The sequence below is a fragment of the Tetrahymena thermophila genome (assembly GCF_000189635.1).
Source record: "Tetrahymena thermophila SB210 genomic scaffold scf_8254811, whole genome shotgun sequence".
In the NCBI taxonomy this organism is placed as follows: Eukaryota; Ciliophora; class Oligohymenophorea; order Hymenostomatida; family Tetrahymenidae; genus Tetrahymena; species Tetrahymena thermophila.
Window position 1 is genome coordinate 926,080 of NW_002476567.1, and position 23,726 is coordinate 949,805.

At 20.9% G+C, this 23,726-nt stretch overlaps 7 protein-coding genes across 7 annotated transcripts; 3 read left to right on the forward strand and 4 right to left on the reverse strand. All coding sequences in view use genetic code 6, as the record gives it.

Annotated features, from left to right (window-relative positions):
- Positions 1-1,119: 1,119 nt before the first annotated feature.
- On the reverse strand, positions 1,120-3,687 carry TTHERM_00058960 (hypothetical protein; the record flags this gene model as incomplete). The annotated part of the gene is made up of 3 exons (XM_001007629.1): positions 1,120-1,784; positions 1,846-1,880; positions 2,321-3,687. The coding sequence occupies 3 exons, from the start codon at positions 3,685-3,687 to the stop codon at positions 1,120-1,122; spliced, it is 2,067 nt and encodes a 688-aa protein (XP_001007629.1).
- Positions 3,688-5,164: 1,477 nt separating this feature from the next.
- TTHERM_00058950 (hypothetical protein) lies at positions 5,165-5,746 on the reverse strand (the record flags this gene model as incomplete). The annotated part of the gene is made up of 1 exon (XM_001007628.2): positions 5,165-5,746. Exon 1 carries the CDS (start codon positions 5,699-5,701, stop codon positions 5,165-5,167), a length of 537 nt encoding a protein of 178 aa, XP_001007628.1. The 5' UTR covers positions 5,702-5,746.
- A 1,089-nt stretch (positions 5,747-6,835) lies between these two features.
- On the reverse strand, positions 6,836-9,678 carry TTHERM_00058940 (hypothetical protein; the record flags this gene model as incomplete). The annotated part of the gene is made up of 2 exons (XM_001007627.2): positions 6,836-9,566; positions 9,620-9,678. The coding sequence occupies 2 exons, from the start codon at positions 9,676-9,678 to the stop codon at positions 6,836-6,838; spliced, it is 2,790 nt and encodes a 929-aa protein (XP_001007627.2).
- A 608-nt stretch (positions 9,679-10,286) lies between these two features.
- On the forward strand, positions 10,287-12,070 carry TTHERM_000058929 (transmembrane protein, putative; the record flags this gene model as incomplete). Its single annotated transcript, XM_012795514.1, has 2 exons — positions 10,287-10,443; positions 11,637-12,070. The coding sequence occupies 2 exons, from the start codon at positions 10,287-10,289 to the stop codon at positions 12,068-12,070; spliced, it is 591 nt and encodes a 196-aa protein (XP_012650968.1).
- Positions 12,071-12,346: 276 nt separating this feature from the next.
- On the forward strand, positions 12,347-13,425 carry TTHERM_00058930 (COPI associated protein; the record flags this gene model as incomplete). The annotated part of the gene is made up of 6 exons (XM_001007626.3): positions 12,347-12,447; positions 12,603-12,707; positions 12,839-12,943; positions 13,043-13,157; positions 13,294-13,341; positions 13,414-13,425. The coding sequence occupies 6 exons, from the start codon at positions 12,347-12,349 to the stop codon at positions 13,423-13,425; spliced, it is 486 nt and encodes a 161-aa protein (XP_001007626.2).
- Positions 13,426-17,080: 3,655 nt separating this feature from the next.
- TTHERM_00058920 (hypothetical protein) lies at positions 17,081-18,676 on the forward strand (the record flags this gene model as incomplete). Its single annotated transcript, XM_001007625.1, has 1 exon — positions 17,081-18,676. One exon carries the CDS (start codon positions 17,081-17,083, stop codon positions 18,674-18,676), a length of 1,596 nt encoding a protein of 531 aa, XP_001007625.1.
- A 3,071-nt stretch (positions 18,677-21,747) lies between these two features.
- On the reverse strand, positions 21,748-22,845 carry TTHERM_00058910 (hypothetical protein; the record flags this gene model as incomplete). The annotated part of the gene is made up of 1 exon (XM_001007624.1): positions 21,748-22,845. One exon carries the CDS (start codon positions 22,843-22,845, stop codon positions 21,748-21,750), a length of 1,098 nt encoding a protein of 365 aa, XP_001007624.1.
- Between the last annotated feature and the right edge of the window lie 881 nt (positions 22,846-23,726).

The following is a 23,726-nucleotide window of genomic DNA, read 5'->3' on the forward strand; positions in this document are numbered from 1 at the left end:
ACATATGTCATTTGCATTTAGAAAATAATACGAATCATTCTACGTCTACTATCTAAAATTTACATTTTGTTATCTAAAATAATCCAATTATCAATTATGAGGTAAAATGAAAAATATAATTTACTAAATTTTACAACATAAATCACTCACCACTAAAAAATAATTTCAGAATATTTAACTTAATAAACAATTTAGAATAAGAAAAAATATTGTGTAATTCTTATGAATGTATATTTGATGATTAGTAAATTTAAGAAATAAAAATTTAAAAGTAAATAATCTATTTTATATCTCAAACCAGATAAAGACTAACCATTAAAAACAATATTAAATATGATTTTAATTTAATGAATTATAATTTTGAATGTAAATTTTATGATTAAATATTTTTCTTTTCTGCTAAAATTAAATAATTTAAAATGAAAAATTCTAATAATTTAATTTTATTATAAATTTTTAAAAAAAATATTTCATAAAATTGATTAAATATAATTTTAAAACATTTTTATAAATAAGCAAATATGTTAAGATAACAAAAAACTGTCTGAATAGCTATAATTAGGCATATTATTTTTAAAAGTTTTCTAGAAAAAGCTTGATTTCAAAGCGAGTACATTAAAATTTAATTAAAAATAACTTTTCAATATGAAAATAAATTAATTATTTTCCATAATATTATTAATATAATTTATTTATTTTTATGCTTTTTGACTTGAATTATTTTTTGCAATATATTTGAATAAATAAAATATATTTTTTTTTTATTTTTTATTGAAAATAAATTAATTTTTCTTAGAACTTTCAACTTAACCATTTAAGTTAAGATAAAATCTAAAATAAAATTGAGTTTGAATTTAATTTATTTAAAAAGATGCATTTGAAAAATTGATAAAATTATTTATTGAATATTATTTTATAGAATAGAAATTATTTACAACTTTATTAAGAAAAATTATTTTCTATATATATTAAAAGCTGGAAGAAATTATTAATTTATCTTCTCAAACTTTACAATTATTTATTTGATCGTATTAAATTATATTATAAATTTGTATCCTTTAGCAGTAGATATTCTTGATTAAATTAGTTTAAATGTTTATTAATTCAAGAAGAATTAGTTCATATTTTTTTAATTAGTGAGTTGCTTGTATTTGGTGTACCTTATCCGTAAGAAGAAACGTTGCTTTATTTCATGAGGTATATTGTGCTTTAAACAGAACTTTATCTTGATATAGGACTCATTTCTATTATTTTTTAGGGGTGATGAGGATGTTTAAATACAAATTTTTAATTTGGAACAACCCGGTTTTGTAAATATTGAGCTGTGTTGCCTCCCATGCTCAGAGGTGGATGATATGATTAGGTATTTTAAGATATTTATGATAAGTTATTAGGATTTTATTATAGTATACTAGAAGAAGATTAAGAGGAACCTTAAATATTCTAATTAGCAACATTTACACTGATGTAGCTTTAGGATGCTTGTTTACACTCTGCACTTGTATCTCTTGACATATAATTTGATTTTATAGTTGAAACAATAGGAGTTATTTGTACATTAGTTAATGTTTTAAGCTTCATTTAACTAAGAGTAGGTTTGCTTGTTTACTCATTAAATATTTTTAGCTCGTTAAATATTTAGTTCATTTGAGATTCCTTTTCAATTTAAGTAATATCAGTTTTTACTCCTTTATTACTCTATTCACTTTATGTACTTTAAATGTGTTATGATTTACTGGTTGGCCTATCAAAGCTTTGATTTGTCAAATTTTACTCTTCTCGTGCTTTTTTATATAATAATTTATGATTTAATTAATTATAAAAGCTATAAAAGAATCTATTTACGTATTAGTTTATGAGATGAAGAACTCAATATTGAGCTATTTAATATAATAAAATTGAGTTTGTATTTTTAAAATAAATTTTAATTTAAATTAATAAAAACTCTAAATAAAATTAATCAAAAAAGGTAAATTATTCATTATTAATTCATTTTCAAATATTATTTTTTTTATTGCTAACTTATTTAGATAGATTAGAAAATAAATATTTTAAAATTTATTAATTAATTATCTTGCCTAAATATTAAATAACTTAAATTTATTTTTCATTCAGTTATTAATTTTTGTTTTGAATTTGAAATATCGATTCGTTTACATTTTTAACAATCAATATGCAACTTATTTACTTAAATTTAAAAATAATTAAGTAAATTCAAGCATTGAAAATTTTAATTTAAATTAATTTTTTTTCTTCGTATTTTGTTATGTTTGAAAATAAATATTTGTTGTTCACATTTTAAATGTTTAAGAATGTTTACTTTTTTTTGTCTTCTGGAGATGAAGATGCTTCTGATTATAACTCAATACATTGCTTTATTTTTTATGTGAGTTTAGATCTGAATTCTTAATGTCCTTATTCGTGTAATTGGTGGATGTTATCAATCTATACTTTGAGTTGCTCTATTTCAGATTATTTGTGTAAAAGCACATCTTTTAATTCTGCGTTTAGAATTTCTGTTTACTTCCCTAATTTTTGATATTTTTTAATTTCATTTTCTAAATCAACAATCTTTTATCTTAGCTCCAATTCAGATTAAGTCTTCTCATTTAATTAAGATTCAAGCATTTAAATTCTTTGCTGGTATGTTTTCTCTTTTATTTAAAAGTTTTCTACGAGTTATCTTTCTTGGATCTTGAACAGCTCGCTTTCATTACGTAATTATTTCTAATTTAATTCACAAATTTAATTTCTAAGATTTGCCTCAAGTTAATCTTTTTCAGAGAGTTTGAGAATCAGTTCATTTATTTTATCTGCTTTTTCTTTGATGCTTTAGCTTAATTACTAGTTTTCAATAGTGAGTTATATAATTTTTCTATCCAAATCCTCAATTGATTAGCTTGATTCTTACAATAGCTTTTCAAGCTCCTTTTATTATAAGACTTACTCTAATTCTTTACTTTAGTTTTTTTATGTTGATTCTATGATACGCTTGAGTATCTAGTCTTTTTAGGAAATTGCATCCCCAAGTAGTTCCATAATTTATCTTTAATCCCTATATTAAAGGAGTTAATTCAATAATTCCTACAAATTTTCCTTTGTATCTTATACAACTTCTTTTTAATTTTAACTAACTTTTTTTAAATCTTTTTAAACTTCACTTGTATATTCTTGTAATTATTTTGAATTCAAAGTAAAATCTCCTATTTCTTGATCAAATTTTTTTCTTTTTTCACTTAATCCATTGTACTATACTTTGAGATTATTTTGTCTTATCTAAAGCTCATTGCTCTTGTCACGAAAAGCTTACAAAGATTTAGTAGCCTCATTAAGTTACTCTTACATTTTAGATTTCTATGAACGACCTTTACGCTGTAATGGGATTGGCTAGCTGCTATTTAAATCAGAAGATAATTAGTTACTTTTTTCATTTACAGATTCACTTAGTTTCTTTTATGGATTTGAGTATGCAGAAGTGACTGATTATACTTGATTAAAAGCTATAGATTTTTTTATCTATTCGGTGATCTTTTTAATTCCTGTTTAATTTTATCTAATTAAAGTTGGGCTACCTTAGCCCTTATTATTTTGACAATTCTATTATTGGCTTTGAGAAAATGACTATTCTACATTTTAAAAGTGATCTGAATAGTTGCATATATTCTACTTGGTACTTTCTTTAAGCATTTTTAAATCAAAACTTTATAAATATATTTTAATTGAATATTTTCAAGAAAGTAATGACGATTTCTATTTTATAGAAAAAAAAATTGATTTTAATAGAAGTAGGTCTTTTGAATTATTTCTAGTTGATTTATTAAAAATTGTGTCGAAATCTATCTATTTATATATCTTAAAAAATTTAATGTATTATTCACCTTTGCTTTATATTATTAATTGTATTTATTTAATTTGATTGTTTCATTCATTCATTCAATCAATCAATTTATTTAAAAAACATAATTTATTAATAAATGTTATTTCAATTAAACAATATAGATTGTTTTTAGACTGTCTCTGTGATTTACATTTCTTCGGATGAATATTTCAAAAATCAAAATTTAAATTAAACATATAGATTAAAACTCCTCTTTCGCTCCAAAATTTAGCAGATAAAAAACAACTAAACACTAAATAAAAATTTAATTAATTATTATTTTTTGATTCTGTAAATTTATTATAAGCTGCCTTAAAAGTATTTATTTATATCCATCAAATTAATTTATTACTAATTTTTTTGTCAGTTAATATTTATAAATATAATTTATTACTGCTGATTTTTGAATTACCATTACTTGCAATTTAATAATGATCTTAATAATTAAAATTTATTGATTATAAAGTGTCTAAAACTTATTATAAAAATATCTAACATATATGATAGAAAAGCTTATTTTTTATCTCAAAATATATTGCAATATTTAATAAGTTGATAAAAAATGATAACTCATTTGAGCTTAATAATCATATCTCTTTGTTAAAATATTTTGCATCAATTTATTCCTTATTGAATAAAAATATAAAACTAATAATATTATCACTAACAGACTATATATAATTAGCTAGATAAATTATCTAATTATTTTACAAAAATATCTTAAAAAAGTTAATAATATTTTAAAAATAAAGTAAAATTAATTTTCCAATTTGTAGAATTTAGTGGTGAGAAAAGTTATTTTATGCATTTGAATAAATTTATTCATAGTGAAATATGGGAGAAATTTTGCAAAAATCATAAAAGTATCAAAATTATCAAAAATAAAAATTAGTTTAAAATTTGAAAATAAAATTTTTAATTTAAAATAAAACTGATTTTTAATTGTATGTATTAAGCATTTAATTTTTTTTTTTTAATTAAATTTTGTTTGAAAATATAATTTTATTTTAAGCAATTTATAATAATATATAAGTTATTAATGATTTAATATATAATTAAAAAATATTTACTTTCTTTTATAATTAAATAGCAGCTATTAAAGTATGTTTTTTAGTTAATTATTGAGTAATTTAAAAAATATGATCTTAATTTAGAAGAATTATTTTTTTTTAGTGATTAATCAAATAAGTATTTATAAGTTAAAAAAATTTTAATAATTCTAAAAAATACTTTAAGTAAATAAAATATGTAAATGCTAAGTAAGTCATACTTGAAAACTAAATTATTTCATTATTTTAAATTATAGATGAGGTCAAAATCTTCTTCAAGGCATATTGAATTAGCTAAACACCATCTACTAGCTACACTAAAAACACCTGACACCATTAGTGCATGCTTAAATTAGGCGTCAGTGAACCCTGCTTCTTTGAATTTATTCAACAAGGCATCATTTCCTGCCTTTTTAGGTTCTTTGGCAATAATATGAGCAAAATAGTCTAAAGCTGCTTTCTTTTCTTCTGGAATCTTATTAGAATCGTCTTTCAAAAGCTACTCAAGTAATGCTTTGTGATGAGAAAATAAATAATTACACTCATATTCTTCACTACTTTTCATTCCTAGATATTCAATTTCAGGCTAAGATAATGGTAATTAGTGGTCTGGTCTACGCTTAACAAACTAAGAGGCGAAAGCACCAAAAATGTCAGCTCCAAGAGGAAAAGTATCAAATTTTTTAAATAAATTTGGACGGAAACCAAAAAATTTTTCAACTTTATCTAAGATTTGATTTTATTATTATAATAAATTTTACTATTCTTCAGCCATTTTAAATTTAATATTTTTTATTTTCTTTTCTTATTTTTTATTAATTAAAATAATTCTTAAATTAAACTCATTTCTTGCATTTAAAACTAATTTCAGTAGTTAATATAGATAAATTAATTTAATTAACCTATTTATATTTTTGATTATTTACATGCTATCATTTTTCTATTACATTAAAATTAAGAGTTAATAAACAGTTATGAATATCTAGTCTATAAAAAAGATGAGCCGTTATGCTTTAATAATAACTCAATTACTAAAGTATTAAAGAAAATTTAACTTACTAACTGAATTGAATGATTACATTAATTGAAAAATTTCATAAGCTATAATTTTTTTAAAAGTCAAAATAAAACACATTTTTTTGTTTTTTTTGAAAAGAAACAATAATAAAATGCTAATGTAAAGTAAAAGAAATCGATTTAGAAGTACAATTTATCGAATTTAGCTCTGAAAATAATTATTCAAGAGTCAATCCGATAATTAAAGAAATACTGATAGTGATATTAATAAATCTATTTGGAGTAACTGATTAAAAAATTTCTATTTTTTAAAGTAGTAAAATTTATTATTTTATTAGATTATAATGAAATTAAAATAAATACAAAATAAGCCTTAATATCATCTCTCTATATTTAATTGAAGTTTATTTAAAATATTTTATTCTTTATTTAGATAGTATAGACAAAACTCCTTCTTCTAAAATATTAACTAGTTATCGATTCTTAAAAAAAAAAATTTTCTTCCTAAAATGTAAAAAATAGAAAAAAAAATTATCTAAAATCCATAAGTCTATAAGTTTTTGTGTGGTTAAATACAAATAATATAATAAAAATATACAAATCATTATTTAAAACAAATGAATAAGAAGCTTTATTTTCATTTAAAATAATGAGATTATTTAATATAAAAATTTAGAGTAGTTAAAATAAATTTTTTAAATATTTTGACCTAAATTATTATTTAAATTGTAAAGGATATAAATTAAAAAAAAAAATTATTTGTAACTTTAAATAGCTAAAAATTTTTTAATGTTTCAAAATTTAAATATCTATTTATGTTTTATTAGATTGTTAGCATTTGATCATATAAAGTAATAGAAAAATAAAATATGCAATATAAAATGAATTAATTTCAATTTTTTTCTAATTTTTTTAACAGTTAATTTAATAAGTCATTAGCACATTTATCTTCTGATAAACTCATCAAATCTAATGCTATCTCTATTAACTACTTCTGTTATTAGCTTAATTCAAATAGAGGCTATTATTCTTATGGATCATTAATCTATATTTAAAATTCTTAGTCAAAGATGAATTATATTTTAGGGTTTAACAATTTTATCTTCAAGATTTCAGCAGAATCCTCTATTTTGCTTTTAACATCTGAATTATTTTAAATATTTAAGATTCTTTCAGTGAATTTTCTATTATCAAGACAGAGAAAAAGCTCAATTAAAGTAAAACCAAGCATAAAAAAATCTGCTAATATAATTTTAGAATTATATTTTCCTATTTGTATTTCTTTATCTACATAAATTTCGTTTAAATCAAATAATCTATGAAATATTTTTTTATAAATTTAATTATAGCATTTAGCAAATTCTACTTTAATTTATTTAGGTTACTGACAAAGTTAAAAATTACTTATTTTGATGTTTCCCTTAGTATCGATAAGAAATTTAGTCAAATCAAAGTCCATGTGAACATAGTCTGACTCATGAATACATTTAAAAATAAAAACAATCTGCATGGATATTTATTTAAGCAAATCGTAAATTGTATACTCATTGTTTTAATTTTTAGGAAATATTAACTAACCTGGTTATATATAAGGAAGTATTTCCCTTAAATTGCATAGACATTTTTCATAAACAAATATTCTAAAATTGCCTTAAGATATTTCATGATTTGGATTTAGAAGATACTTATATGTTTCACCTAATCCTGTAGCTTGACTATCACTATTCGATAGGTATTTCTCTTAAATTTGTGTTTATTAAAACTAATTTAAACAGTTAATAGATTAATTATTCCAATTAATGTTTTTACTTGCTTCTATTTAATTGCTTATAAATTTATCTGTGAGGATATGTTATTTATTTTTATTATAAACTTTGACATAGTAGTCTCTTTCTTAAAAGCTACTCTAGCAAAAAAAATGCTTGGAATTTTATCCAAGCTTTACAAATTTTACATTTATGTAATTATTTTGTAAAATTATGCTTTTTATTTCAGCAAATTCTTCAGATTATTCATATGCTAATTAAAGTGAGGAATTTATCTTAAAAGCTTCACAATTTTTCACTACATTAAATAATTGCTTTAAAATATTTGAATAATTTAAAGTTTTTTCTTTTGTTAACCTATTTGTATGAGTACTCATAGTTTAACTCTTTGAATTGTTTATACTTTCACTGCTTCTGTTATTTAGATAAAATTGATTTCTATTTTCATAGTTGCTATTTGATTATTCGAAGTTGCTTTTAGATTCTTCGAAGCTGCTTTCTTGTTAGCTATCATCATAATTTGAAGATAACTCATTGGCTTATTCTTCCTATTAAATAAAAACTGATGCATTTATTTGATGAATTATTCCCTTTTCAAGCACTTAAATTTTGCCTGGAATCACCTTATCTTGCGAAACAATTAATTCATAATCATCTTCTTACTCATTTTAATCAATAGAGTAAAAATGTCTATTATTTCTATTTTATGATTCTATTAATTGTGCTAAATTATAATCTTTTATTTATTATTACTCATTTTGGCTTAGAGAATGATTAAAGGCACAATTGATAATATTTACTTATTGGTTAAGATTAAATTACTTATCGACACATGTAAAATTCCCTATTTTAATCTCTATTGAGATTTTTTGTGCTACTGAAATATGTTAGGTTAAATAAATATTATTAAGGTTGAAAAATTGAATTTTGATTTTTTAATTTTTTATGTTTTTAATTATTTTAAAAATCTCTACCATTATTCTGGCAATAATTATAGAAGGAATCCTTCTTTAATTCTATTGCTTATACATTTTTTAAATGTCATTTTGATAAATAAGCAAATCTGAGATATTGCAGATAAAGTATTCAAAAATGACAAACTAGTAATCTTTGTGTTATATTAAATCCTTATAAAGTGGATGATTATCAATTATTTATAGAATTTATGAATGAAGATCCTTGTTATTACCTTATTTTTAAATTTATTGTTTTAATAGATTATACTGTATTTATAAATAGTCATTAGCATCAGAGTGTGATTTCTAAACAGCCTTAAGGATATAAAACCTATCTTCATATTTAATACTAAAAAAGTAGCTGTTTTCTCCTCTAGAAATATTATTGTTATTATTATTTATACCTATAGGTATTACTTATTAGCAATATTATTAGATTATTTATTTTAATTCTGCAGCTCTATCTAAATTCAACCACATATCACTGAGTGTCTCATATAGAATAAAAGAAAACATTTCACTATCACTAGATTATGTTTACAATGCATTAATCAATTCATGCGCTGAAATGTTTTTTATTATTTTTAATCCTATTTCTATCTCTTTAAGATTTTTTATTCCTTTCATTTCATCATGGCTAATCAAAACATCATTTTTATGTACTTTAATGATGTACATTTTTCCTCCATAAACGATTCTAAAAAAGTAAATGTTTATTATTTGAATGCCTTTATCATAGTATACCTTAACTAATTATACATCTTAGCATTTTTAGCTAAGTAAAATTTATTAAATTTGCTGTGCTTATTCGTTCAGTTCTAATTTTTCATCAAATAAACAATTAGATTATCTTATGAACTTAATATAATCTTCTAATAAAGCAACAAACTCCTATTCTTCTCTATAGATAAAAAACATGATGAAATAAAAATTAAAAATATAAATCAATAATACTTTTGGAAATCATTTCCTATAACGTAGACTGAATCTGATTAGGATAGTTGATTGGTCATAACTAAGACTTGCTTTTTATATTTGCTGAATATTTTTTGTTTAATTAATATTCTTTTATCAAAAATTAAGTGGATATAAAGCTATATAATATCTTTGCACCAAAAACAATAAAATCCCACAAATAAATTAGCCTAAAAAATCACATTTCTTAAAATAAATCAAATGCTATTTCAAACAATTTTGTCAAAAAATCTAAGAATTTTAATTTATTTTAATTTTTAAAAAAAATATTTTAAAATAATATTTTTATTTTTGTTTTTATTATTTTAGATTTTTTTGATTGAAATGATAAAGTAATCATTTAAAAATTTTTGTAATTAATAATTTGAAAAAACACTTATGATTAAAATTTAATAGAACAATACCAATTTTAATGTTAAAATTTTTAAAAAATATTTAACAATTGTTTTATAAAATCAGGTTTTTTTATAAATTGAAAAATATTTTAAACTAAAAAATACTTTTTAGATAGTTTATTTATTTATTTTAATTTTAAAGCAAGACTACAAAAAAATAAATATTAATTAATTTATGATTATATCATTTAGTAAAACCAACTTTAATATTGCACACTGAACAATAATGATGCATAGAGTTACAGTCTTTTATGAAAAATGGTGTACAACAGCAACAAAAACAAGAAAATAATATGCATGCTAGCCATGTATTTGTATTTGGGGAAATATTCATATCGCTTACATTAGCCTTTTAGCAATTTTTACAGTAAAAATATGTTGGTTTGGTATATCCATTCAGATCTGTAGGTAATTTATTATAGTTTAAAGGCAATAACTCATTATTTTAAACATCCGCATTTTCTGAATTTAAAATCTCTCTTTGCATTTTATTTGATGCTTTAAAATATTCAAATACCTATTATAAGCTTTATGATAGTATTTATCAGATTTTATTCCTTAATTTATTTGAAAGTTCCTATTGTGAGTAGCACTCGCTAAATAGCTATTTTATTATTAGTTAATTATTCTCTTCTGTCTTAATTATTTAATGATATTTTGTTTTTGTTAGCAAAATACAAAATAAAGATAAAAAATAATAGACGTTATTATCATCAATGCTCATTATATGATAACATGATACCGTTTTTCTATTAAAATTAAAAAATAGAAACTAACTTTAGATATTTTAAAATAGTTTATATTTTCAATAAAATTTTTTTATAGTGTCTACAAAATAATTATTTTTATTAAAGCTTTCTTATTAAAAAATAATTGCTAAAGTAACTACAAGAATTTATTTCAAGAAGATATTTTTTGAATCTGACCAGGAATATATTATAAATTAAATACTTATTTATTGTCTATAATAATACATTTTTAATAAATATATTCTGATAACTATTTTTAATCAATTCATTTTTATTTATATGAAAAACTAATGATAAAATATATTAAATTATTGTAAAAATTTATTTCTTTTGCTGCATTGATTGTATTGAGAAGATAAAATATTTATCATTTTTTCTCACATTTTCTTTTTAATTTAAATATTTTTTTAATATTTCAATTTCATAATTATACAAAATAGAAAACAGCTAAAAATATGAAAATACACAAACCAAGATGATTTATTTGTTCTCACAATATCTTTTGAATATGTGCATATATAATAAATAGTTTCTCTTGACTCATTCAAATAATATGAGAACAAATAATTTGAAATTATTAATATTTTTAATCTCCTCCATAATAATTATAATCAAGTATCTATTATTTGGTTTAGGGTAAATTTCAAATTAATTATGTTTGAAAGTATTCTGAAATTTAAATATTTATCTATGAATTTACATTTATTTAAAGATATTTTCATTTATAGTTGATAAAATATATTTTATTTTTAAAATTTAATGCATTATATTAAGACTGCTTTAAAGAGAGCTGATATTATATTTAATTATATATATTCAGTAAATTTATAATAACTTTCCAACTTTTAAAAGCTAGAATAGACTAAAATCTGAAAGAGTTATCTTAAAATATAGAAAGTATCTTATAGAATAGAAAGAGATCTTATTATTTTCAGGCCGAACTCTACCAAGTGTTTCAAAGAATGAATTAGTTTTCTTTTTATTGTAATTTTCTCATTATTTTTTTTAATCTCCAAGAAGAGCAAAAGAAGGAAGATTATATTAAAAAGTTAAAAGTAAGATATTTTAAAAAATAGAAAAGATAAATTTAAAATAAATAAAAGATTTTTTTATATTTAAAAAATAAATTATTTTCATTTTAGCCAAACCATATATTTAATTTATTTGTATTATTATTTTATTTTAGTTTCTATAAATTGTAATTTATGTTTTTTATTTAATTAGAGTTGCTAATTCGTATGGAAATATCTTTTTGTTGCTTACTTTCTTGCATAATTTTCTTTTGATAAAATTAATCAATTTTTAAAATGAAATTTATTTATTTAATAAAATTTAATAATAATAATAATAGAATTTAATTTATAATTTTTAAAATTAATTAACACCAGGCACTTCAAAAGGTAATCTTTTGTGTATATTTCTGATCAATTTTCTATTTTTAAAGGGATTGTATAAAGTGAATTAGCTGACGATGACAGAACAAAATAATTAAAAGAAAAAAGAAAAAAATCTTCAAATTTTTTAAGATCAACTAATAACAAATTAGAAAGAGTAGCTGTAAAATGAGTTAAAATAAATTTTCTGAATTCGGCGATTACGTCGAAAAGAAATCTAAATAGTACGATTTTCCTAAATATATTAGAATAATCAACCTTGGAATTGGGTAAATGTTAGTTTAATTATAATTTGTGAGAACAAATGAGCTTAGTTTTTAACAGAATGCCAACTACATTTTCAATTATCCATTAAAATAAAATATTATTTGATCATTTTTTTGAAAAAGCGAAATTAAATAGGTATTTTTTTAAATATAAATAGAGGTCTTTTAATATTCATAGGTATCTGGAAGATTATCACTTTGCAAATTTTCACTAATATATTGACTCTCAAGTTCTTTAATGTTTTTGTTCCATTCTTCTTCATGTAAAATAAATGTTTTTAGCACAATTCAACAAAAAAAGCAAATAAATGGAATTATAAATAAATAAAACTTAAAATAAATCTATTTAGATCTTTAAATGTTAAAATTCTATATCTAATAAATTAAAAAATAGTCTTTTTGGCGGTATTCTTTTATTGTCTGAATTAAAGCCTGAGTTGATCATTGAATACTTAAAAATATTAAAAACATATATTGGTCTTGGATCCTTCTACTTATTGTAAGCTTTTAGCTAAATTTACTTATAGCCTTGATTTATAAAAACTAAAAAATAAATGTTTATTTGTTAACACCAATTATATTTATTTAATTAAAAAAGCCTATCCAGTTTAACTGTATACAACGTTGAACAAGAAACAAACGCCATATTAGGCTGGATATACGGAATAATTCTCTTTACAGTTGGAGTATACTACATAATTCTTCATTTCATAGTAATAATTAGTTAGAAATAAACATACAACTTAACTTTTAATCATTTCGATATTCTTTTACTTAAATAAAACATATAAAAGAATATTATTAATTTAGCTTTTATTCATTTATCTTTATAACATTTTATTATAAAAGAGTAAGCAAAAGGAACAAAACGAATCTGCAAGTTCTTCTTTCTCAGCTGTAAAATAATTTTATCTTAATTTATATTGATTTAATTTGAATAAATTGAAATTATTTTTTTCAAATAAATAGCCCTTAGTTTGAATTATACAACCAAAACAAATTATACTTTTAAAAGAAAGTAAAGTAAAATAATGAAAGAAAACTTAATAATTTGTTTGATAAAAGAGAATATATCAGATTGCAAATAATAAGTAATTTATACAATAATATTGCAAAGCTATTTGAATATGTGTAAAAAATGTTTATGGTTGTTTGTAGATTTTATTTTCTCAATTAAAATGTCTATTTTAACTTTTGTCTATTCTATTATTTATTTAATTTTCATATTTTATAAAGCTCATTGTATGCTAAAAATCATAGATTTTTATTTTAAAAAAGCTATTTTTAGTATTTAGGGTTAAATTGTTAAAACGTGTAAATTAATTATCTTCTTTAAAGTCATTTACATTTCCTATCATTAAAAAAGACATATTGTTTAAATTATTGAAATCTAAACTATATTTTTGACCACAGTATAAAAATTCTTTACAATTATTTAGCTATTTTATGTATATTTACATTTTTTTTTGTAATTTATAAATGAGTCAAAAAGTAACCAATTTTGAAAAATATTTCATTAATTTGTATTGAAATATCTTCAATTAAATCATTTGCAGATACTTAATTCAAACCATTTACAAATTAGTTGCTCTTTTGCTAATTAAATTAAAATTTCTTAATTAATAGGTCTCTAAAAAATATTTAAATTTTCCTAATATAAATAAGACTCTGTAAATTAATAAATTAGATACGCTTAAAACATTAATTTTTTTATTATTCAGTAATATCTGTTAATAAAAAAGTACAGAAGATAACAGATATAGTTTGTAACATTTTAAAAATAGAACTACAAATTTAAATAAATATAGACTTTTTAAAAGCTTAATACTACAACATAACATAGCGGTTACCGTTTTGTTCAAATCTATTTAGAAGGCTTTTGAAATTTAATTAGTATGTCATTAATAAAACCAACGTAAGCAAGTAAGTTGTTATAGATTTTTAATTCCATCAATATTCATAGGAGTTAACAATTAATTACATAAAATTAATAGTAAATATTCAAATATTAATAATTTTTATTAAAAATTTTAATTTAAAGATATTTTAAAAATAGCCTGAATTTTTTTATTTTTACTCTAAATTTCTTCAAATTTTGACAAATTCTGCATCTGCTAATTTTAAAATTCAAAATATTTTTTAGTTTTAATCGATTATATCAATTTATCTATTTTATTTTAAATTTACACTTTATTCATCTCTCTCTCTCATAGTAGTTCTAAAAGTAAAGCAAAAATGAATATTTTTTAAATTATAATAATCTATTTTGGGTTCATTATAAAAGGCGAAAATCGCGAAGCTAAAAAAATTTGACTGAATTGATTATATACTTTAAAATTAAGTATTCAAGTGTTCATGCATTTAATTATCACAAATTTTTGGATTATTGTCATGAGCGAAATAGTTGCCAGCGTCGATTTGTTTCTTAATTATTACCATAACTAAAAAATTAAATTAACCTAACTGAAATCAAATAAATTCAAGAAACTGATTATACTTTTGTATACGTTAAGCAACTTGAATAGTACACATATTTTAAAAAACCAGAAAGCAAAATGTTTTATTAAAAATACTACTGATATCTATTAATTTCTAGTAATTGGTGAAATATAATTCTTTTACTTAATCCTTAAATTTAATTATCATTTAATTAAAAATATACAAAAAATTGTATCATTAAAAGCTCAAAATCGAGAAAATTAGAAATGTATAAGAATAAGATTACATACAATAAATTATTTAATTTTGTCCTATTCTTTTATTAAAGTCAAAAGAAGACATAAAGTTTTGGCTAAAAGTTTTATAAATTTTTATTCTTAATTTAAATTTATTTATTTATTTGTTTTTAAGTTTTAAAATTCAGTTATTTCGTATGCAATATTTAAATAATTTATTAAAATTTATGATTGTAAGCTATCAAAATAAAGACATCAAAATCAGCAAACTAAACTAAATTATCCCTTTGAAAAATATCAACTAACACCCTTTAAAATTAAAAAATTTTATTTATCATTATTATTGATGATTAATTTCGACCAAATCAATTAGCCAACCAACTTGTTTTAAATAATCTCAAAATCAACATTAGAACAAAATCAAATTCAGAGGAAGATAAACAATATTAAAGATAATTTATTTTTGAAATAAATGGTTTTTTGATTATCATTATTTTTGAATTTCTGCATTTAATTCTAGCTTTATAGTGAAAATTTGAAAAATTTACTTTAAACAAACAACAATTTTTTTAATTTAAAGATAGAAAATATATAAAAATAAATTAATTTTGATATATTGATACACTTTTTTAGGTTATAAGCAATGTGAAATTTAAATAAAAGGTTTTGAAGATTAATGTTTGTTCTTTTTTAAAATAATTTAGAGACTTTGTTTGTATATTTTTTCATATGAGGATTTTTGCTGAAATAAGTAAAATTGTAATATTTATGTGTTATACTGAGTAATAAATGGTGATGTTCTAGTTAAATTATAAAAACTCTCCAAATTAATTTATATAACTTTCAAGCTAAATAGATTTTTTAATTAATTTATTCAAATTTTGATAATTTATTTGTTTGTATTGATTTAGGTTGTGTACAATTATTAGCTTCGAAACGAACTCTCATAATTATTGTATTTTTTAAACATGTGCACTTCCTTTTAATAAGTGGAGTAAATAACTTTAATGAAGATGCCTTTATTCTTTTTTGATAGCGCGTTTAATCATATAGAAAAAAGAATTGTATTAAAATAGATAAATAATATTTTACAGATAAGTTTAAAGTTGTTAAATATAACAATTTCAAGTTAAAAAGTAAATTATCTAATTATAATAGACAAAGGTGATTACAATACTAGATGCTTATAGAGAGATAGATTTTTGACAGGGAGATGAATGATTGAGTCCAAAATACACTTTTTTTCTGATCAGAATGATGGTAAACAGATGTGTCTAGGAAATATTAACAAATAAAATAATTTTTATAATAGAAAATAAGCTATGAAAAAAAATTTGTTGGCTTTTTAAAATAGAAAATATATTATGAATGTTCAAAAGAAAATAGAAAAAGAGAAGATTGATAGATTTTTTAAAATTTGCCTATGCTTTTTAAATAAGATTTTTTTGATAGCTTTTTGATGATATGATTATTTACCCTTTTTTTCTATGACCAAGAGACTTTTTAATGTTGCTTTTGCAACCATGAAAAGTAAATAGAAAAAGATGCATTTAATTATATTTATGAGCGTAATTCATGAGATTAAATAGAGATGATTTATATTCTATAAAAATCAAAGGTTAAAGCAATCTGAGCGTAATTAATTAGATCTCATAATATGTTATACTTGCAAGTACTAAGCAAGATTAATTAACCTTTTTAATTTAGAACAATTATTATTGAAATAAAATATTAATTAAAAAAAAAAAGATAATTTATTAAAAAAAATCATCAATCGAAGAAACAAATTAAATTTTTCTTCCCCCAAGAAAAACTAAATAATTTGATACAATTAAGGAATAAATCAGAAACCAATTCAATTTTTTCCTACAATCACTCTAAATAACCTCTTGCTTGTCTATCTATCAAATTTGATCTCACTGTTAAAATTAAAATATTTATAAATTTGCTAAATAAAATCAATGAATAACAATACCTTTGATCAAAGCTCAGCATCTATTGCTTCTGGCTAATTTTGCGCTAATGGCAATAATCATATCATTCTTAAGAATGTCATCATAAATTTTCACCAGTATTTACTTGAATTTCTTTAGTAGCAAAAAGACCTAAGTGCAGCCTTCCCCAGCATGTGTAACTTGACATAAGATAGCTTCTAAAAACTTGCAAATATGATTGAATAAACCAATTACATTTTATATAGCTAAAAGAGATATGAGTCCCTCTCTGCTTCCCAACGTGCATAATTATTCAACAAATAAAAAGAATGGGTTTAAAGAGCCGAATACCTTAAAAAAATACAATTAAACTAACACCTTAACAAAAATTAAAATTCTTCAAAAATTACTGACTCACCTGTTGATAATAAGCTATATAATGATTTTATAAACTAAAAAAAAATGGAACAACTTAAAAATCAAAAGGAGAATTTGATCAGAAAGCTCTTTTTGAAGAAAAAGTAAGAAGAAATTCATAAGTAGAGAGCTGTTGATTCTCAAAAAACTAGAAAAATTCTTCCTGAAGTACCTGATTTTGAAGAAGAGATAGAAGAACCGGAAGTATAAGAAATAGATATGCAATTTGAAAACTTCAACTACGTACCCATGAACGAAAAGCAGTACGAAGATAACTCTTCTTCATCTTTTTTCGACTCATCTTCAACTGGCTTAACAGAGTCTCCTGTCCGCAGCATCAATTTTTCCACAGCTTCGTACAGACCCATTTCAAGTGATATTAGTGACTCTAAAATCGAAATTGTCTATAATTAAATCAATTAAAAAAGCGAAAATACTTAATTCACACCAATTGCAAATCAAATCAACAAGAAAAAATAGTAATAGTAACAAAAATCAAAACCAAGATAATCAAAATAAAATGAAAATAATAACTCTAATTCTCAAATTTCAAATAAATTTTTGTAAAAGAAATATCAAAAGCTTGAAGAATGTATCATCAGCTTGATAGAAAAGCTTTAGCTTACCGCTGAAGCTTCTCAATAAATATTTAAAATGGCTTAGGAAATCATCGTTGCTATTTTGAATGATAAGGATTTTTTCAAGAATAAAAGTTTTGAAATAATTTCTGAAGCTATTGTCCTTTATGCAAGCAAATTGGCTAACTTCCCTATTACAATCAAGGCCTTAACAGAAATCGTCTCTGATAAAGAAAGATGCATCAACAAGGTCTATAATCATTTAGTAGGTGTTCTTCCTTAATACAAATCTATTTAAATAGCAGAGCCCGAGCTTCTTATTAAAGAAATCGTTTCAGTTGTCAATGCTCCCGAAGAAATATTATACGCCAGCTAGTATCTCTATTAGAATATCTATGTAAATGGACTCCTTAAGGGTGAACATTCTAGTATAGTTTCATCTTCCGTTGTCCTTGTATCTTGCTTACTAAACGGAATCAACATCCCTTTAAACGATTATGCAAATGCACTAAATGTTTAATCTAATTAATTGCAAAACTACTCTAATTTCATCATCTCCAACTCAAAAATTTTAATTAACAACCCTGCTCTTTTCAAGCAATCCAGCTTCATCTTATAATAAAATTGATTACAATAATATCAATTAGTGAATGAATAAATAATTAATTACATGAATATATTTAAAAAAGAATAATTAAACTCTATAATAATAACAAAAAAATCAACAAAAAAGACTATAAACCAACAAACAATCTCTCTCATCCAAAATCCAAAGATTCAAATTCTGCTTATCTTCAAAATATATAAAATATCAAAATTTAATGTACATATTTAAAGTAAATTAACAAATCACATTTCAATTCTTTTCAAAATACTTGGAATATAAAATTAATTAATTACTTATTTACCCAATCTTAAATATATGCAAATTTATGAATATTTATATTGTATTTTCTTTCTTTAACTTATTCTCTGCCTTCCTTGTCAGTACATCATTCATTCATTCATTAACTATTTATTTATTCTACTTAACTCTTTGATAATTTTTTAAAATTAAGCGATCTATCTGAATTTCATAAAGATTTAATAAGCTCTCAATGGAATTCTATGCTTAACTAATTAGTTATCATTATTGCTTATTGAATTTGTCTTTAAAAATCACTCACTCAAGCATTTTCTAGGCATTACTCAAAAACATTTAAAAATGTTTGAAAATAATATATATATTCAAACTTGTAAAAGTATAAAATGATTATTATTTACATCTAATATATTTGTAATTTTATTGGTAATCCTTAAAAGATTAGTGAATCCCATAAACTTTTACTTAATTTTACTCTATACTTTTTTTTTGTTAGGCATGGCTAGTATTTTGATAATTTTATAAATTTGATCTCTAAGATACTTATGATTGAGAGTTCCAAATTTGCCATACAATAATAAATAAACACAATAAAATGATCTCATAAGCTATTTCCATAAAAATAACTATCAATTCAAGGAAAAAAATACAATCACCAAAAAAAATATATTAACTTACAACGTATCATTCATTTTAAATCAGTTTTAACGATGATACATAAAGGTATTAAATTTACTAGATGCTTTTCAAACGCATTTATAATTAAATTATCAATTCATTTAGTAAGTTATGGATAAATATTTACCTGAATATAGAAATTGGTTGATTAATCAACAATTATTATAATCAATAAAGTAGTTTCATTTTTTTAAATTAAAATAATAATATTTTGATAATAATTGGATTAAGTTACATTTTTCTACTTAAATGTAAAATGATAATCTAAAAGATATTTTAAAAAGAAAATTGAGAAAATTTAAAAAAAGTAAATCTTGTAATATAACCAATTTTTAATTTCATGATTTTTTTAATTTCATCTTAAATTAGAGGAAAAAGAATAAATGAAATAAAAAAAAAGCCATTCATGAAAGATTCTATCACAAAAAAAATAAGTATAAATAAACATTATTTAATATTATTAAGGATTTTATTATAATTTTACTTTTTCTGAGACCTTTAAATTCTTGTTTCTTAGTAAATACATTGATATTTACTTGAAGATCAAATAAATACTATTATTTTAGATTCGAAAATACAAAATAAAATAAATATACTTTTAATACTAAACAAAAATATTTTACCCACACTAAAAAATTAAATATATACACTTAATTGATAAATTTATTTTATTTTGTTGAGGAATTATATATTTATTCAATAATTGTAATAATAGCTAAAATTTTTAGTTTTTTTAGCTTTTCATCATTTATTGATATCAAAATTATTAAAGGTAAAGTCTTCAGTAAGAGATAGCTATAGCCTTACCAGCAAATTTGAATAAAAGAAATAAATATTTAAAAATTTTGATTACATTAAATTTTTTAAAAAGAGAATCAATAAATCAATCAAATATTTATTTTAATTATTGTTTATGGTGTAAGAAATATGATTGGTATGATCAAAAAATTTAAAAAAATTTGATTATATATTGTTCATGTCATCAAAGCAAAAATATTCCTCTTTGAAATTATAATCAAATTAAAGTGACTAATCTTGATGTAACATTCGATTCGAATTGTTTTTTTTTTCGAAATTGTCAATTAGTTTATTTCTTTCAAAAGCAAATTCGAGAATTTATACATTTTTCCTAATAAGTAATTAAAATTTTGAATAATAAATATACTACTTTGATTTTTTTTAAATTTTCTTTCGAATTTCTTTAAATTTAATTTAGCAAAGAGTTAAAAGAATTAATCGAAAGAACAAATAAAAATTTTAAATTCTACTTAGATGCTAAAGCGTCTTCATCCAACAAATAGCCTAATAGATTTTTATTATTTTGAAATATAAATGGTAGGCGCCTATCTGCAGTAATAGAAAATAAGAACTATTTGATAATTTTTGTATTTTTAATTTCATTTATTCAAATTTAAAAATTTTTAAATATTCTCATATTTTTATGTGGCATAAAATTAAATAGAGTCAGTGAATAAATAAAGATGAAATAGTTTTTTTAGCTAACCTGTTATTTTTATATTTATTTTATCATAATATAAGCAAGTATATATTTAAGAAAGACAAAATTTATTTAACAAATTTAAAAAATGAAGTAATTAAACATAAGAATTATTTGATGATATTTCTATTTATTATTTAATCAAATTTAAATTTTTTAAATATTCTCACATTTTAATGTTATCTAATATTAGATACAGTCATTATATGATTTTTTTTAAAATATTTTTTTTAAGCTAAACTATTATTTTTATATTTCTTTTGTTAGATAATAAGTAAGATATTGTTTGATGAGAGGCTCTTTTTTATTTAAAAAAAGAAATTGTATATCCAGATTCTAAATGTATAATCTTTAGTGATTAAATATAACCCTAATATATCACCATATAAAATTTTAATAATTTTCATGCTTAATAAAATAATAAATTTTATAATCCTTTTCATACTTCCTTTATAAATTATTTTTAAATCAAATGTAGAAATAAAAATCTGAGAATTATAAAATAAAAGAGTTTTAATGCAATCGAAATAAGTTTAGTAATTAAATTAAACTATTATGATATATACTATTATTAAAAAATAGATATATAATTTAATCTTTGAAAATGTAATCAAAAATATTTTTTGTTTTAATTTACCTTTAGAACAAGGATTAATTTTTATCATAAAAAATAAATTAAAATGGCCATTAAAGAAATACTAGTTATTATCTAAGATTTATTAGTAGAAGAACTGAAATTTGAAAAATCAACAGAAATACTTTTACCATCTTCATCTATGGTAACATCTATACTACTAGGTATGTATATATTCATTCCATTAGGCTTAAGAATGACATCTTCTATAGTTTGTAATATCCTTTCTGTTTAGTTGCTTTCACTTCTCAATAACCTTTCTTTAGTTTCTAGATCACGAGATCCAAGTAAAACATTTTCACATGCAGAATTATCACTAAATATACGCGTACCTTTACACAGTTTATTTCCTTTTCCGTCATTATTTTACACACTATGATTTGCAAATATAGATAAAACATTTTTTTTTACTAAAATTCCACATTAATCATTATCTTTAATATAATTTAAATTAAATTCATTAATAATTTTATCTAAATTTGAAGCTGATAAGATGTTAGAAAAACAATTAATAGCATCATCTGTAGCTTTAGAATACATAAGCTAAGACTAAGAAGATATAATCATTTAGCCTTCACTATTAAAGTATGAACCGATTTTCTCAACCCCTACACAAATAGAGCACATAACGCCTCTTGTATAGGCACTAATAGCTTTAGAAAATGAAATTTTGCATTCTTTTTAATTTTTTCTTGTTTCTTAAAAGCTAGTTAAATTTGAATTATTTAAAATCTATTCATAAGTAGTATGTATAATTACTTTAGAGTTACAGTTTAAATTAAGTTATTTGATGTAGACTGATATAAGCTTTTAAAAAGCACTCTTTTCCTTTTAAATTGACTAAACTTTATATAGGGCTAGCTGGTCAATGAAAGATACAATATTTGAATTGCAGCATGTATTTTGATCAGCAAATTATCTGCACACACCAAGTTTATGACTCCTTATTTATTAAGGTTTAGCTTTTTTGAATTGTGAGATAATGTTATCAGTAGCTACACTTGCTTTAACGTCTGCTTAAGTTAAACTTTTCATCAAAGAGCTAACTTTTATAAATCCCAGATGAGTTTAACAATTATATTTTTATTATGGTTTAGGTTGATAAACTCCACTATGTGGAGTCATATGATTTTAAGCATTAGTATTTATTATTAAAATTAGAATTATAAATACTAATTTAATTGAAAGTATGCTTTACATTATTTCTTGTAAATTTTAAAATAGTTTTTATTGTAGTAATTTAATCAAGCTTTAGTATTATTTTAATAACTATTATAGTTTTATAATTGCCAGCTTTCTTTTTTTAGTATTTTCAAATAAAACTAAGTATAAAAAAATAATAATAAAATTATTAAGATGAAGAACAAATTATTGGTAGATAAATTGAAAAATAGATAAATTCAATTTTTTAATATATTTATTTCATTTTAATATTTTGAATGTAGCCCTAATTGTGATTATAAGTTCTGATTAATTTTGATTTAATAAATTTTAAAAATTTGAACAGTTTACATTTATTGTCAATTAAATAACTATTGTTAATATTTATGTTTGGGGAAATTTAAAATTAATACTTAAAATATATTGTTTCTGTTGATTTAATTCTTATAAATTTTTCTATTTTTATAAATGTAGCCTACTATTAATAGTTCTGATTAATTTCGATTTTGAAAATTTTGAATGCCTTAACAACTTACTTTTAATTTCATAACAAAAAATTATCATTTTTGAGAATATTAAAACAAGAAGAAACAATATCTTTCAAACAATATTTTATTTCTATCAACCTAAGTCTTTTATATCATCTTATTTTATTTTATATTTATAAAAAATATTATCGTTATTTTTTAAGCTAAGATTAGATATATTTTCTTTTAAATAATCTACTCTAACATTATATCATAAAAACCCTTAAGCCTAATTTTTTTTAAAACTTTGAAGGTAGGAGAGGTGGTGTTAATTTATGAGAATCTAAAATAATTTATAAAAATATTTCCTAAAAAAAT